The 13,528-nt window shown below is 37.4% G+C and overlaps 1 protein-coding gene across 7 annotated transcripts in view; it reads left to right on the top strand.

Annotated features, from left to right (window-relative positions):
- The window catches only part of CLEC7A (C-type lectin domain containing 7A), a 40,324-nt gene that overhangs the window by 4,396 nt on the left and 22,400 nt on the right, over positions 1–13,528 (top strand). For 2 of the 7 annotated variants that reach the window (XR_003511059.1, XR_003511060.1), the window contains 3 exons: positions 600–751; positions 4,967–5,085; positions 9,367–9,501. Coding sequence is in view for 5 of the 7 variants with exons in the window: in XM_027541298.1 (XP_027397099.1) it covers positions 600–751; positions 4,967–5,085; positions 9,367–9,499 (404 nt within the window). In the remaining 2 variants the exon portion in view is untranslated. Of the gene's footprint in view, positions 1–599; positions 752–4,966; positions 5,086–9,366; positions 10,235–11,401; positions 11,695–13,528 lie in introns of those variants that run through there. The other 5 variants (XM_027541297.1, XM_027541299.1, XM_027541300.1 and 2 more) reach the window with 3 other exon arrangements.

Raw genomic sequence — 13,528 nt, 5'->3', positions numbered from 1 at the left:
ACCAGTTAAGTTTGTTTTTCTTTAATTATGCAAGTTAATTGATTTAATTACCATTTTGTATACAGTAGACTTTAATTCCTAATTGCACTGTTATTGAGTATGACAATATTTGGACTTTAATTTTCCATCTCTGGACACATACCTCTTCACTGTCTTTATCACATTACTCTGTAATGTGAATGAGTGCTCTTATACTTTTCTTATTTGGTGAATTGCGTTCTGAAATAGATGTCACACTTGTAAAATAAGTCAACATGAAATTATTGTGTATCTCAATGACTGACATTGCATTGGTTTATTTTGAGAGTTATCATGGAGAAAAGGAGTTCTGAGCTGACTGTAAAGGCATGCAAGACAAGACAAGAAAGAAAGGAGAGTTGATAGTCTACAACACTGTAGCCACTCAGTTATTTTTTAGCTGTAAATGAATAAGGGGTTTTAATATGATCCCTTCTGTAAAGTTATATCTATATAGTTTGAATTGAAAATGAAATATATTCATGGCAATTTATTGATTATTATGTCCTTAGGATTAATGGTACCTGTACTGAAGTACCATTCATAGTATGAAACTCATTGTATTTATCTTTTATTTCCAGGAGTTTTCTCTAGCTCTTGTCCCCCTAACTGGATCACACATGAGGATAGCTGTTATCTATTTAGCACACTATTAGATTCCTGGGATGGAAGTAAAAGACAATGCTTTCAACTGGGCTCCCATCTCCTGAAGATAGACAGCTCAAAAGAGTTGGTAAGTGTAGATTTTGGTTATAATATCTGTGGTCTATACTGAGCAGAAAAGTAGAGGTAGTTTCCAGATAACTATTTTCCCTAAGAGAAAGTAACTTTACGTATTCTCCATAATTATAATAATAGCATATATTGAGTAAAGTATATAATACACGCTTTTCTTTTTAATTAATTAAAATATGAATACATTTTGGATTTCCCTGCTAGCTCAGTTGGCAAAGAATTCACCTGCAATGCAGGAGACCCAGATTCGATCTCTGGGTTGGGAAGGAAATGACAACCCACTCCAGTATGTTACACTTTAAAATTAATCCTTTAAACACAACTCCAAGTTGACTCTAATAATCAAGCCACACTCATTTTTGTGGGTTTGGACTTTAGGTTTTAAATGTGGTACAGTAAAATAGAAGGTTCTTCCCCTTATCACCATAATTATCAAGCTATGATAATATATACTTATAAATAATTTATTCCTTGCAAGATACTGGGAAAGGCAAAGAGGTTTAAACTTCTAGCCATGCTCAACTAATTTTTAAGAAAATAGAAACGACTCAACAGCTGTTAAAAGTTAAATATCTTGTATTGGCACCAAATGCCATAGAAATTCAGAGAGAGAAATTCCTGTAGACATAAAAATTGCACAGAAAAAGAGCAACTTACAATGCATCTTGCCTGAAGGATAGAACTCAGATGAGATACAAGGAGGAGTTAATAGTCAGGGAATATTCTACCTTATAAATCTGAACAACCTACAACTTCTATACTTACTTTTACTACTCTCAATTTTTGTGTTTCTGTTTTGTTTTCCCCACAGTTGTAGTTGACATAAAAATTAATGGAAGTAAATGTATGGCAAAAAAAAGGGGGCATGGGACTGGAAGTCTGTCTGGCTTTTAGACCTTCCTATAATTGCCACTTTGTTGAGTTATATTTGTCAACAATTCAAATATGATCATTAACCCCTAGATTACTTATTCATATAAAGTGTAGTAGAACTAAACTGTTTTAAGATAGTCATTTAACTCTGCGAAGCATTTCTTGACAAAGGCTATATGAACTTATATTTTCAATTAAAATTGTGGCGATGATAGTAGCCTGTCATCCATGAACATGGCCTACAGACTCTGTCGTTCTTGGATTTATTCTGGTAGATTGAATGCAGGAAGCACAATTTTGACATCAAGGATTTATTTATTTATTTATTTATATTAAATTTTATTGGAGTATAGTTGCTTTAGGATGCTGTGTTAGTTTCTGCTATAAAACAGAGTCCCCTTTTTTTAAGATTTCCTTTCCATTTAGATCACCACAGACCATTGAGTAGAGTTCCCTGTGCTATATGGTAGGCTCTCATTAGTAATCTCTTTTATACATAGGCATGTATGTATGGGACTCCCCTGGTGGCTCAGTGGTAAAGAATCTGCCTGTGATGCCGAAGATGCAGGAGACCTGGGTTCCTTGGGTCAGGAAGATTCCCCTGGAGAAGGGCATGGCAACCCACTCCAGTATTCTTGCCTGGAGAATCCCATGGACAAAGGAGCTCAGCAAGCCACAGTCCATAGGGTGGCAAAGAGTCAGACACGACTGAGTGACTGAGCACGAGCATTGAGCACAAGTATATATTTATATATCAATCCCAATCTCTCAAGTCATCCCTCTCTCCTTTCCCCCTTGGTATTCTTAAATTTGTTCTCTATGTTTGTGTCTCTATTTCTTCTTTGCACATAAGTTCATCTGTATCACTTTTTCCAGATTCCCCATATCAGCAACATTATATGGTATTTATTTTTCTCTTTCTGACTTACTTCATGGTGTATGGCAGTCCATCTCTAAGTCCATCCATGTCTCTGCCAATGGCACTATTTCATTCATTTTTATACCTGAGTGATATTCCATTGTTTTTACGTACTACATCTTCTTTATCCATTTCTCTGTTGATGGAAATTTAGGTTGCTATAATGTCCTGGCTATTCCAAATAGTGCTGCAATGAACATTGAGGTGCATGTGACATTTCGAATTACTGTTTTTTCTGGGTATATGTCCAGCATTGGTATTGCTGGGTCATATGGAAGTTCTACTTCTAGTTTTTTGAGAAACTTCCATACTGTTCTCCATAGTGGCTGTACCAATTTACATTCCTACCAACAGTGTAGGAGGGTTCCATTCTCTCCACAACCTCTCTAGAATTTATTGTTTGTAGTTTTTTGATGATGGCCCTTCTGACTGGTGTCACCTCTGACTGGTGATACTTCATCGTAGTTTTGAATTGCATTTCTCTAAGGCAATGGCACCCCACTCCAGTACTCTTGCCTGGAAAATCCCATGGATGGAGGAGCCTGGTGGGCTGCAGTCCATGGGGTCGCTAAGAGTTGGACACGACTGAGCGACTTCACTTTCACTTTTCACTTTCAAGCATTGGAGAAGGAAATGGCAACCCACTCCAGTGTTCTTGCCTGGTGAATCCCAGGGATGGCGGAGCCTGGTGGGCTGCCGTCTATGGGGTCACACAGAGTCGGACACGACTGAAGCGACTTAGCATAGTTAGTGATGTTGAACATCTTTACACGGATTTGTTGGCCATTTGTATGTCTTCTTTGGAGAACTGTCTCTTTAGGTCTTATGCCCATTTTATTCTGTTGTCTGTTGTGCTGATACTGAGTTGCATGAGCTGTTTGTGTATTTTGGAGATCAACCCCTTGTCAGTTGTTTTGTTTGCAAATATTTTCTGCCATTCTAAAGACTGTCTTTTTGTCTTGCTTATGATTTCCTTTGTGGTACAAAAGCTTTAAGTTTAATTAGGTCTCATTTGTTATCTATTTTCATATGTTTTTATTTTCATTATTCTAGAAGGTGGGTCAAAAAAGATCTTACTGCTATTTATGTCAAAGAGTGTTCTGCCTATGCTTTTCTCTAAGACTTACAGTGTTCAGCCTTACATTTAGGTTTTTAATTCATTTTGAGTTTATTTTTATATATAGAGTTAGGGAGTGTTCTAATTTAACTTACCATTGCAATAGAAAGGATAATACCTCAGAATAAACCTAACTTATGGAGGCAAAGAAAGTGCAGAAGAATTGATGCTTTTGAACTGTGGTGTTGGAGAAGACTCTTGAGAGTCCCTTGGACTACAAGGAGATTCAGCCAGTCCATCCTAAAGGAAATCAGTCCTGGGTGTTCATTGGAAGGACTGACGTTGAAGCTGAAACTCCAATATTTTGGCCACCAGATACGAAGAGCTGACTCATTTGAAAAGACCCTGATGCTGGGAAAGATTGAAGACGGGAGGAGAATAGGACGACAGAGGATGAGATGGTTGGATGGCATCACTGACTCTATGGACATGAGTTTGGGTAAACTCTGGGAGTTGGTAATGGACAGGAAGGCCTGGCGTGCTGCAGTCCATGGGGTCACAAAGAGTCGGACACGACTGAGCGACTGAACTGAACTGATGGAGGCAAAAAACCCGTACTCAGAAAACTATAAGATACTGATGAAAGAAATCAAAGATGACACAAACAGATGGAAAGACACACCATGTTCTTGAATTGGAAGACTAGTACTGTGAACATAACTATACTACCCCCCAAAATCTACAGATTCAATGAAATTTTCCTATTAAATTACAAAAGGCATTTTTCACAAAATTAGAAGATTTTTGCAATTTGTATGGAAACACAAAAGACCCCAAATAGCCAAAGCCATCTTGAGGAGAAAAAACAGAGAGGGAGGAATCAGGCTCCCTGACTTCAGACTATACAGTCATCAAGATAGTATGGTGCTGGCACCAAAGCAGAAATATAGATCAATGGAATAGGATGGAAAGCCCAGAATTAAACCCATGCACCTTTGGTCACTTAATCTATGACAAAAGAGCCAGAAATATACAATGCAGAAAAGACAATCTTTTCAATAAGTTGTTCTGGGAAAGCTGGACAGCTATACGTAAAAGAAGGATCTATTCTTTGTTGGAAAATTAAATGATAAGGACTCTGAAAAAATGAGATATGCTTTTTGAGACAGTGAGTGGCATTCAAGAATTGGCACATCTATCTAGGCTGATGCCAGTATACGCATGCATCCTCCATCAAGGTGATTCAATCTCTGTCTCTCAAAATCTCCTAACAGTCTTTCTCTGTATCTTACCTGTCTCTATCATCTCTGTCCTTCACTGTCTCTCCTTCTTTCTCCTTGACTTGTATTTATGTTTCCTTACAGGAGTTTATATCAAGGCAAGTGTCTTCCCAGCCTGATCATTCATTTTGGATAGGGCTTTCTCGCCGTCAGACAGAAGAACCATGGCTCTGGGAGGATGGCTCCACCTTGTTGTCTAACCTGTAAGTATCCAGAGAGACAAAGCTTCATACCTTCTCTCAGAGAGGTAAGAGCATGTCACACAGTTAAGGATCCAATCTGTTGGCCATAATAAGGAAGAGAGAGAAAAAGAAACATAGTGATGGGAAGAGACACCGAGCCAGGGGAAAAAAAAGTAAAACAAGAGAATAGAGGAGGACTTACAGGTCAAAAAGTGTTGAGTGGTCACTTCAAGATATCAACACAAGTGGTTCCTCAGCCTTCTTACCAGGAGGGCGTGTGTTCGAAGCTTCCCAGGAAGGAGCAATCACTCAGTGTAAAGATGTGGTTAAGAGCAGGGCTTTGAAGTCAGTTTTCAGCCTAATTCTGGTCCTCTCACTGTGTGGAACCGGACAAGTTGCTGAATCTTATCTGTGCCCCCCTTTCCAAATCTGTAAAGGAGAATAAAAATAATTCCTACCTCTATAGATTTTGAGATAAAAGTAAGATCACTTGGCACAGTGTCTGGCACATACTTTTTACCATGGGTTCAGATAGAGAAATTGTATGAGTAAGCAGCTTGGGGCTCATCATCCTGGGGATATAATTTTTTCCTCCCACCTTCCACCTTGCCTGGTGGCTCAGATGGTAAAGAATCTACCTGCAGTGCAGGAGACCCGGTTTAGATCCCTGGGTGTGGAAGATCCCCTGCAGAAGGAAGTGGCAACTCACTCCAGTATTCTTGCTTGGGAAATTCCACGGACAGAGGATCCTAGTGGGCTACAGTCCATGGTGTGGCAGTTAGACACGACTGAGTGACTAACACTGGCAATAACACTCCACCTGGTGGCAAGATTGAGAAATGCACATTTTTTGTTAGTCTTTTCTGTTGGGCAGGTTTTTTTCATTTACCCCTGCACCAAAATAGTCATTTGTTTTCCAGCTTCTGCTGGGTTTTCTGCTACATTCTCATTTCGGATGCATTTATTTCACAGTATTAAATTAAATAAATGGGAACCAACCAACAATTGATGTCATCTCGGAGTCAATAAAAATATAGCCCTAGAAAACAATAGAGATCTATGCGGTTTATTAGATTTTCCCCACAGATTCATGGTTTTCACTGCTTCTTATTCCTCTCTGCCTCTCCTACCTTCCATTTTGAATCATTTTTAAAATCTGAAGAATACATTTGTATTTCCTTTAGAGTTGAAGTTTTATGGTTGAATTCTCTGTGCTTGTCTAAAACTCTTTATTTCAACTTTTCTAAAAAATATTTTGAGTATAAAATTAGAAATCTGTAGCTTTTTTCTCTTAGGCATTCAAAGATATTATTATAATGTATTCTATTTTTATTGTTGTTTTTGAAAGGTCAATTATTTGAAAGCAATATAAGTTTTATGTCTTTTTTCAGTTTTGACGTTTTCAGCCATACTTGCTTCAAATGTTGCTCTTTCCTGACTTTCTACCCTTCCATAATTCCAATTAAATGTATTATAGACCCATTCACAATATCCTATATGTCTCATTTACGTTTTCCTATAGTTTTGTCTTTTTTCTTTAACCTATTTACCTGTCGTACATCTTTCAGTTTCGTTATTTTTCCTCTTCTTCAGTTAAACTGCTGTTAAAAGCCTTGATTAAGCTTTTAACTTTGTTTAATGAATTTTTAAGTTTTATAATTTCTCAAATCTATCCAGTTGCAATTTATAATTCTTAGCTTTTCCAAAACATTCTCAATATTGTCTTTTCACTCCTAGAATACACTGTATAGTTGCTTTACTATTTGTGTTTGATAACCTAGTGTTTTTTACTCATGTGTATCTATTTCTGTTATCTTTTTCTTCTAATTAAAAACATGTATTTATCTGATTGGGTGGGGTCTTCATTGTAACATGCGGGTTCTTTTTGGTTACAGTATGCATGCGAACACTTAGTTGCAGCATGTGGAGTCTAGTTTCTCAAACAGGAATCGAACCTGGGCTCCTTGTATTGAGAGCGTGGAGGCTTAGCCAGTGGACCACTGGGGAAGTCGCATTTTTCTTCTTATTTTTATTCATTTATTTATTTGTTTTCGTCTATGCCTGAATTGTTTTTGTTGTTGTTGTTGTTTTTAATGCACTTAACATACGTTAAACTTTTGTAGAATTAATTTGAATTTTACAGAGTGGCTTTTCATTTGCTTCTGGCAAGCACTATTGGGTGTGAATAGTACAAACTGTTGAGTATGATCACACTTTGATTTTATACCACTGAACTATCTCGCTTTGGCCAAGCACATTGAATTTATTAACGAACGACCTTGACAAAATATATGTCTTATTTTTCTATAGCACTTGTTTGTGTTGAGTTTTCGTTTGTTATTTTAAAAACTGACTAGTGGACTCCCTAAAGTCGTAAGAGTAGGTCCAAATTAACATCTTGATGTGTAACTATTCATCAGTGACAGTCATTTTAATCTGGCTCTGTACATTCTCCAAAATCTCTTAGATGTCAAAAAGATATTTTGGAGAAGAACACTGGCCAGAATTCTCCCTGAGGCTGGATCAAAGTTGTTTCATGACCTTGGCCTAATTATTTCAACAGAAGAATTCTCTCAATCCTCCATCCTCAGTACCAAGAAGAGATATATGTACAGGATGTACAGAATGTACAAGATGTACAGGATGAAGATGTACAGACCTTAGCTTTTACACTGAGGCTCAGTAATGCCCTTTGAGCTTGACTAAATAACTAACACTTCTCCCTTATGAAACTAAGGGCAAATAGAACAGAGCCATGCTTCTATTTACTCATGGTAATTCTCATAAGTGAAGTTGCTCAGTCGTTCAGGACTCTGCAATCCCATGAACTGTAGCCTACCAGGTTCCTCCGTCCATGGCATTTTCCAGGCTAGAGTACGGAAGTGGGTTGACATTTCCATCTCCAAGGGATCTTCCCAACCCAGGGATCAAACCCTGGTCTCCTGCATTGTGGGCAGACACCTTACCCTCTCAGCCACCGGGGAAGGCCAATTCTCATTGTCTATCATTATATTGCAAAACAATACAACCTTCAGGATGTATTAAAAAATATAGGGTTGTTTGGGACTTCTCTGGTGGTCCAGTAGCTAAGACTCTACATTCCCAGTGCAGGAGGCCCAGGTTCAATTCCGGGTCAGAGAACTAGATATGTCTCAACTAAGACTTCACATCTTGCAACCAAAAATACTGTATGCCACAACTAAGACTCAGAGAAGCCAAATAAATAAAATAATAAGTATTTTTTTTTAATATAGAAAGTTGTTTGAATTGCTTTTCAATGGTCTTGATATCTGTGATTCTTCACTTAATTCTCAGTCACCATGAGCAAGAACTCTTCTACTTGGTCTACTCACTAAATATACCCAATAATAATTTTACTAAACTGCTACTTTATTTAATAAGTATCAGTTCAGTTCAGTCGCTCAGTCCTGTCTGACTCTTTGCAACCCCATGAATCGCAGCACACCAGGCCTCCCTGTCCATCACCAACTCCCGGAGTTCACTCAAACTCACGTCCATCGAGTCGGTGATGCCATCCAGCCATCTCATCCTCTGTCGTCCCCTTCTCCTCCTGCCCCCAATCCCTCCCAGCATCAGAGTCTTTTCCAATGAGTCAACTCTTCGCATGAGGTGGCCAAAGTACTGGAGTTTCAACTTTAGCATCATTCCTTCCAAAGAACACCTGGGACTGATCTTCAGAATGGACTGGTTGGATCTCCTTGCAGTCCAAGGGACTCTCAAGAGTCTTCTCCAACACCACAGTTCAAAAGAATCAATTCTTTGGCGCTCAGCCTTCTTCACAGTCCAACTCTCACATCCATACATGACTATTGAAAAAACCATAGCCTTGTCTAGACAGACCTTGTTGGCAAAGTAATGTCTCTGCTTTTGAATATGCTATCTAGGTTGGTGATAACTTTCCTTCCAAGGAGTAAGTCATAAGTATACCTCTAGGTAAAAGGTTTAAAGATAAGTAAAGAATTAGTATGTATTATAATTTAATATTATAAAGTATTAAATGATTTTTCTTTTTTGTCAGAGTAGTAGTATTTAATTTTATTTTCAACTAGTAGTATTTCTTAAAAAATTTTTGAGTCCTTTTTATGCCTTAATAGTGAAAGTTGTTATGCTACTATTTGGAAAATTTGAATTTAAATTCAAGGTTTTTTTTCAATAATATGCACTTCGGAAACTCTTTTTAACCCATATCTTTACCAACTATGCCAGTATTGTGGAGACAGTAGATATTAACAGTATTCCCTATGCTTGTACTAATTATCATATTGCATTTTATTTTAACAGGTTCCAAATCAGAAGTACAGTTACCGAAAAAGACTCATCTCACAACTGTGCATGGATCCATGTGTCAGACATTTACGACCAACTTTGTAGTGTGCATTCATACAGTATTTGTGAGAAGAAGTTGTCAGTATAATGGTGAGGAGCAGAGAGATGTATGTAAGATACTAAGGAGGGTATAAACCCAAACAGAAAAGAGACATATTTGAGGTCAAAATAATTGCTGAAAAAAATATCAAGAGAGCTCAGCCAACTTCAATCTTAACTGAGAAACAGGATGGAAGACTTCGATTTCCATACTCCCCAAGTCTATCCGGTAATCAGTATTGTGTTCTAATTATTAGAGTCCTAGAAATGGAGTCAGAACACCTGACCTTGAATTTTCATTCTATCAATGGTAGAATTTTCATTCTGCCATTCTATTTACCTGGATTAGCTGTGGATTCTTGGTGTTTCAGGAGATCTTAATTTCTGACTATACCAGAGTTGTATTTTGTCCTAAAAAGTGCCACTGGAGTACATGTGCTGTGTTTCCACTACTTATTCTTGCACTTTTAGCAATGAATCAGACACAGATAGAAATATATTTTGAATAGCTAAATGAAAAAAAAAAAAAAACATGCTTTACTAAAATCAGAGCCATTTTATTATTTTAAACATCATGATTATGATCAAAAGCATCATAAAAACCATTAGTTGCATCTTTTTTTCCTTAATTAAATAACCGAGATAATATGTCTGCCATATCTCTAAGAGAATCTTGTATAATGTGAAATTGTAGGGAATCTGCTTTGGTAAGAAAGATTTATCTTTTTAAATACTATCAATCAAAAAAAAGATCTGATTAATAAATATAAAAAAGTAACCTGTCCTATTGACTAAGGTATTAACATTTTGTAATGCTGCTGCTGCTGCTGTTGCTAAGTCGCTTCAGTTGTGACTCTGTGTGACCCCATGGACTGCAGCCTACCAGGCTCCCCCATCCATGGGATTTTCCAGGCAAGAACACTGGAGTGGGTTGCCATTTCCTTCTCCAATGCATGAAAGTAGAAAGTGAAAGTGAAGTCGCTCAGTCGTGTCCGACTCTTAGTGACCCCATGGACTGCAGCCTTCCAGGCTCTTCCATCCATGGGATTTTCCAGGCAACAGTACTGGAGTGGGGTGCCATTGCCTTCTCCTTTGTAATGCAAAACGTTTTATTATTTTTATGATGACTGTTTTGCAGTTTTCAGCAATTTTTCAGAAATTACTATAAAATGTATTATTGGAACATAAATAAGTTTCCTTGTATGATGATTTGTCTCTTTCTTATTTTTTTTTAAACTTTCCCATTGGTGTTATTTATATTTCCAGTGGGGATTTCCATAATTACTGGAGAGATATTCTAGTGTTTATTAATATGTGAACAGAAACTGTGTCAAGTTCACTGAATTTTTCACTTTAAAATCGTTACTGTTATGCGATTTCATTTTAATAAAAATGTTAATTAAAGAATCTTTGGCATTTAAATTATGTGCCATGTGTAATTAACACTATTACTGTTTGCCTTTTCCCCCAAAATGACGATAAATTTGGCACTGGAGACAAAGTAGTATAGTAGGTAGTTTTGTGCTGAAGAACAAATTGTAGATTTTAAATATTTAAAAATCTAAGAGAAGGAGAAAAAATTTTCGTGAAGTGACTATGACTTTTCTAATACACTAACTGGGGTTGTCACTATCTGGAAAGAAATGTGAAAATGAAAATGTTATTAAAGCTGAGTTAAATTAAGGCATAAGGTGGGATTTTGAAAAGATGCCATGTATTTTTAATTTTGTTTTTGGTTTAATTTTTTTCTCCTGTATCCTTAAAATGGAATGCATGAGTTGAAGAAATCATGATAATCAAAGAAAATAGTTCTGGATGCTGAATGTTCAGCTGTACTTATCTAGAACAGATGGGCTAGGCAACAATAACCTATAAGTGAAAATTGAAAGCATGATTTTAACAAGAGCTAGGCTGTCTAAAATATGCCATACATTCCTTGTTACTATTACAGCCAATGTGGAATCGTGCCTGATAATGAACAGAAAACATCCACGCTTTTCCAAGTGACAGAAAAATGAAAAGAGCAGCTAGTAGACCTTATGTCTCAAGGGTAATTCAAGATCAGGAATGATCATGTTACGGAAAACACTTGCGTCTTCAAGGATCACCATCTCCTCTTGCTTGAGTTATTGCAGTAATTTCAAAGGAGTCTTCTAGCACCTACAAAGCAGCTGTTCAGTCGCTAAGTCATGTCTGACTCTTCACGATCCCACAGACTGCAGCACGCCTGGCCTCCCTGTCCTTCCCCATCTCCCAGAATTTGCTCAAACTCATGTCCATTGAGTTAGTGATGCCATCCAGTCATCGTCTTCTGCCTACAATCTTTCCCGGCAAGGGTGTTTTCTAATGAGTGGGCTTTTCGCATCAGGTGGCCAAAGTATTGGAGTTTCAGTTTAAACAAGTCATACCAGCCCTCTACTAAAACTCTCCTTGACTTCCCATGTATCTGAGTTAAAAAAAAAAAAAAAAATCTAACCAAAAAACTAAAGACCTTTACAATTATATATTGACCAAGACAATTGCTGGCCAGTATAGCATGCCATAGTCTTGATTGAAAGAAGGGTGTTAGTCTCCCAGTAATATCTGATTTTTTGCAACCCCATGGGCTGTAGTCTGACAGACTCCTCTGTCCATGGAATTCTCCTGGCAAGAATAATCTGATGTTCTTTGCTATTAAATCTTTAGTGAGCTTAGGTGGCCATGTCTTCTTATGTCTTTTGTCTTATATATAGATTTTATTTTTGCCCAGAAACTGAATATTTAATGCATCAGAAATATTAAATAAAAATAACCGAGTATTACTCTAAAAAATTTTACTCTTTCAAGCTGAGGGTCTCTTCTCATCACTCATTAGATTTATGACAATGGTTTCCTTGCAGTTTCTCCGTCACAGCCAGCATGCTTGCCTCTCGGGGCCTTTGAGATTCCTGGTCCCTTTACCTGAAGTATTCTTACCCTAGATTTCTGCAGACTCTTTCAAGTCCGTGTGCAAGTCCTTAATGAAGCTGACTCTCACTACCTTATTGAAAATGTCCAACTCCTTTCCGGTACATTCTATATTCTTTTTAACATTTGTTTATTTTGGCTACGCTGGGTGTTAGTGGTGGCTCTCAGGTCTTCATTGAGGCATGTGGGAAACTGACCAGGAATGGGATCCAGATCCCCTGCATTGGAAGCACAGGGTTTCAGCCACTGGAACACCAGGGAAGTCCCTGTATGTTCTTCATCTTCCTCATTTTCTGTATTTTTCCGTAACTCTAATCATAGTGTAATATATTCTACAGTTTACTTACTTACTATCTTTCTTGTATAGCATCTGACTTCCTCCATATCATGTAGGCTGTACAAGTACAGAGAGTTTTGTTTTCCACTGATGTGCCTCAGAATCTGAGAATAGAACCTACAATGAAGTAAGAATCTTTGTCATGGTTGAAAAAAATTAAGCATTTAAGGACAAATAGTAAAAATCTTAATGTAGATTCTTTGGTAAAAATTATTAAGGATCTCCTTGAATAACTAATTCGTGTTAGTCGCTCAGTCATATCTGACTCTTTGCAACCTCGTGGACTGTAGCCCACTAGGCTCCTCTGTCAACAGAATTCTCCAGGCAAGACTACTGGAGTGGATTGCCATTCCCTTCTTCAGGGGGATCTTCCTGACCCAAGAACTGAACCTGGGCCTCCTGCATTGCAGGCAGATTCTTTACTGTCTGAGTCACCAGTGAAGCCCTTGAATAACTGAAGTTCGAGAAATAATTCGAATGACTATTTCATTAGAATCATAATTATCAGCATCTCCTAAATTGTAACATCTCAACTGTGACTATTTCTGATATTCTGTCGTCTTGCTTCATTTTCATATGTAGCTTCACTTACCTCTCCCTTCCATTTTTTTTTTTTTTTACTGTCTTTTCTCTTGTAACATTTTCTAATATTTACATCAGTCCAATGCAAATGGCCAAATACTTTTTGATCTTCTGCTTCTTACAGGGCATTATGCAAGGGAAAGGTCTCTTCATATTTGTTTAATTTAAAATAACTTGATGAATAATACACAGCTGGAGACACATAATGAATTC

Source organism: Bos indicus x Bos taurus, chromosome 5 (genome assembly GCF_003369695.1).
Source record: "Bos indicus x Bos taurus breed Angus x Brahman F1 hybrid chromosome 5, Bos_hybrid_MaternalHap_v2.0, whole genome shotgun sequence".
NCBI lineage: Eukaryota > Metazoa > Chordata > Mammalia > Artiodactyla > Bovidae > Bos > Bos indicus x Bos taurus.
The sequence above is the reverse complement of the archived record's forward strand: the minus strand, read 5'-3'. Positions and strand labels throughout refer to the sequence as shown.